This window comes from Lepidothrix coronata, unplaced genomic scaffold, assembly GCF_001604755.1.
Source record: "Lepidothrix coronata isolate B3197 unplaced genomic scaffold, Lepidothrix_coronata-1.0 Scaffold319, whole genome shotgun sequence".
Taxonomy (NCBI): Eukaryota; Metazoa; Chordata; class Aves; order Passeriformes; family Pipridae; genus Lepidothrix; species Lepidothrix coronata.
This window is the reverse complement of record NW_016690499.1, coordinates 324,565-326,135: the sequence shown is the minus strand read 5'-3', so window position 1 is coordinate 326,135 and position 1,571 is coordinate 324,565. Positions and strand designations below refer to the sequence as shown.

At 48.4% G+C, this 1,571-nt stretch overlaps 1 protein-coding gene and 1 long non-coding RNA gene across 2 annotated transcripts in view; one reads left to right on the top strand and one right to left on the bottom strand.

The window, feature by feature from the left end:
* LOC108508868 lies at positions 1-1,193 on the bottom strand. The gene is made up of 3 exons (XR_001878539.1): positions 1,076-1,193; positions 639-705; positions 1-267 (listed from the first exon to the last, which is right to left on the bottom strand). It is a non-coding gene; the product is annotated as an uncharacterized LOC108508868 (long non-coding RNA).
* A 54-nt stretch (positions 1,194-1,247) lies between these two features.
* BUB1B (BUB1 mitotic checkpoint serine/threonine kinase B) overlaps positions 1,248-1,571 on the top strand; it is a 27,911-nt gene continuing 27,587 nt past the window's right edge. The window contains exon 1 of the mRNA XM_017837970.1: positions 1,248-1,396. Within this exon, the coding sequence (XP_017693459.1) occupies positions 1,248-1,396 (149 nt within the window). The remainder of the gene's footprint in view (positions 1,397-1,571) is intronic.

The window sequence follows — 1,571 nt, the reverse complement described above, 5'->3', positions numbered from 1 at the left end:
TATAGCCTTCCCTTTTTATAAATAGATATTTTATCCAATCAATAACAACACAAGAGTCCACCAGACATTGAAAGGAACAGATTTAGAACTGAAGCAACAACTGAGGCCGAGGAAATGACCCAGTAGTAATACCTGGATAGAACTTGTATTCCTGTGCTCCTTTTGCAGAGAGGTTGCTGTAATGAAGGACAGAGGTTGGAATTCTGGTTTTCACCTTGATTTTGTGTAAGTTGAGATAAACACTTGTATGATGTCATAACGAAAGAGCTGAAAAATTTAAGACACCACATTATACTCGATGTTATGCTGGGATTTACATATCTTTATGCATACATTCTGCATTTTATTGTAGGATAAGTGTGTTAACTCTTCTATTAGGTATGTCATTAATTTTTTGCCTATGTAGTGAAGAAGAAACCACCCATCAACAGCATGATCCAAGTTTGTCTCCTCTGGGAGTATGGAATCTCCATAACCCACAGGCATCACAAATGGCTTCAGAGTCTGGGAGTTAAGGTCAGTTATGAAGAAAAAAAATCACTTTTTACTCATCAAATAGTCAATTTTTTTTGGTGACAAATATTTCTGTTCTTGATCACCTTTCCAGTAATAGCAGGGAGCTAAGCTGTATTACTCACAGGATATTCCTGTCCAAGTCTAGGGAAATTTTTTTTGCAGCTGCCACATATTTCAGTTTTTGCAGATCTAGAATGCAGAAGGGAGTAAGACATCAGTATTTTTAAGACCCCGAAGATGTTGGATTTTATTAAGATCTCAACTTTCACTTAAAGAGAGGTGAACGACCAGTCCCAACACATTCAGTTCCCTACAGGAACACAAGGTGATGCTGAAGAACAACTTGAAACTAGTGTAGGGAGCTGTTAAAGCGCTTCCCTCCCCACTCCCCCTCGGTGAGGTTGTTAAACCTGAGTTCTGGCCTGTACCACGTAAATAAGGGCTGGAAAACTTTGATTTCACTGGGGCAGTCACAGCTTCTCTGGACAACCTGTGGCAGGGCAGGGCCTCACCCCCCGCACAGGGAGAAATTCCTTCGCAATATCCCATCTAAACCTACCCTCTGGCAGTGGGAAGCCATTATAATAAGATTAATTCTGAGGGAATAAATTATAAAACTATTTATTTCTCCCTGAAAGAGTCGCCTGAAGGGAAACTACAACTCCCGTGATGCCCCGCGGCGGCGGTGCGGAAACGAACCAATCAGGTGAGGGGGGTGCCGGGAGCGGCCAATGGGGAGAAGGTGGACGTTTGAATTTCGGGGCGGGCTGAGGCGGCGCTGCCGTTACTGCGCGAGGCTGAGGGGCGCGGGCCGTGAGGGACGCGCGGAGCCGAAAGGTACGCGGGGCTCAGGGGACAGAGGGGCCCGGGACTGTGAGGGGTGCGCGGAGCCGAGAGGGGCTGAGGGGTGCGAGGTACGCGGGCTGAGGCGCCGAGGGGTGCGTGGGGGCTGTGAGAGGCTGAGGGGCTGTGAGGGGCTGAGGGGTGCGAGGTACGCGGGCTGAGGCGCCGAGGGGTGCGTGGGGGCTGTGAGAGGCTGAGGGGCTGTGAGGGGC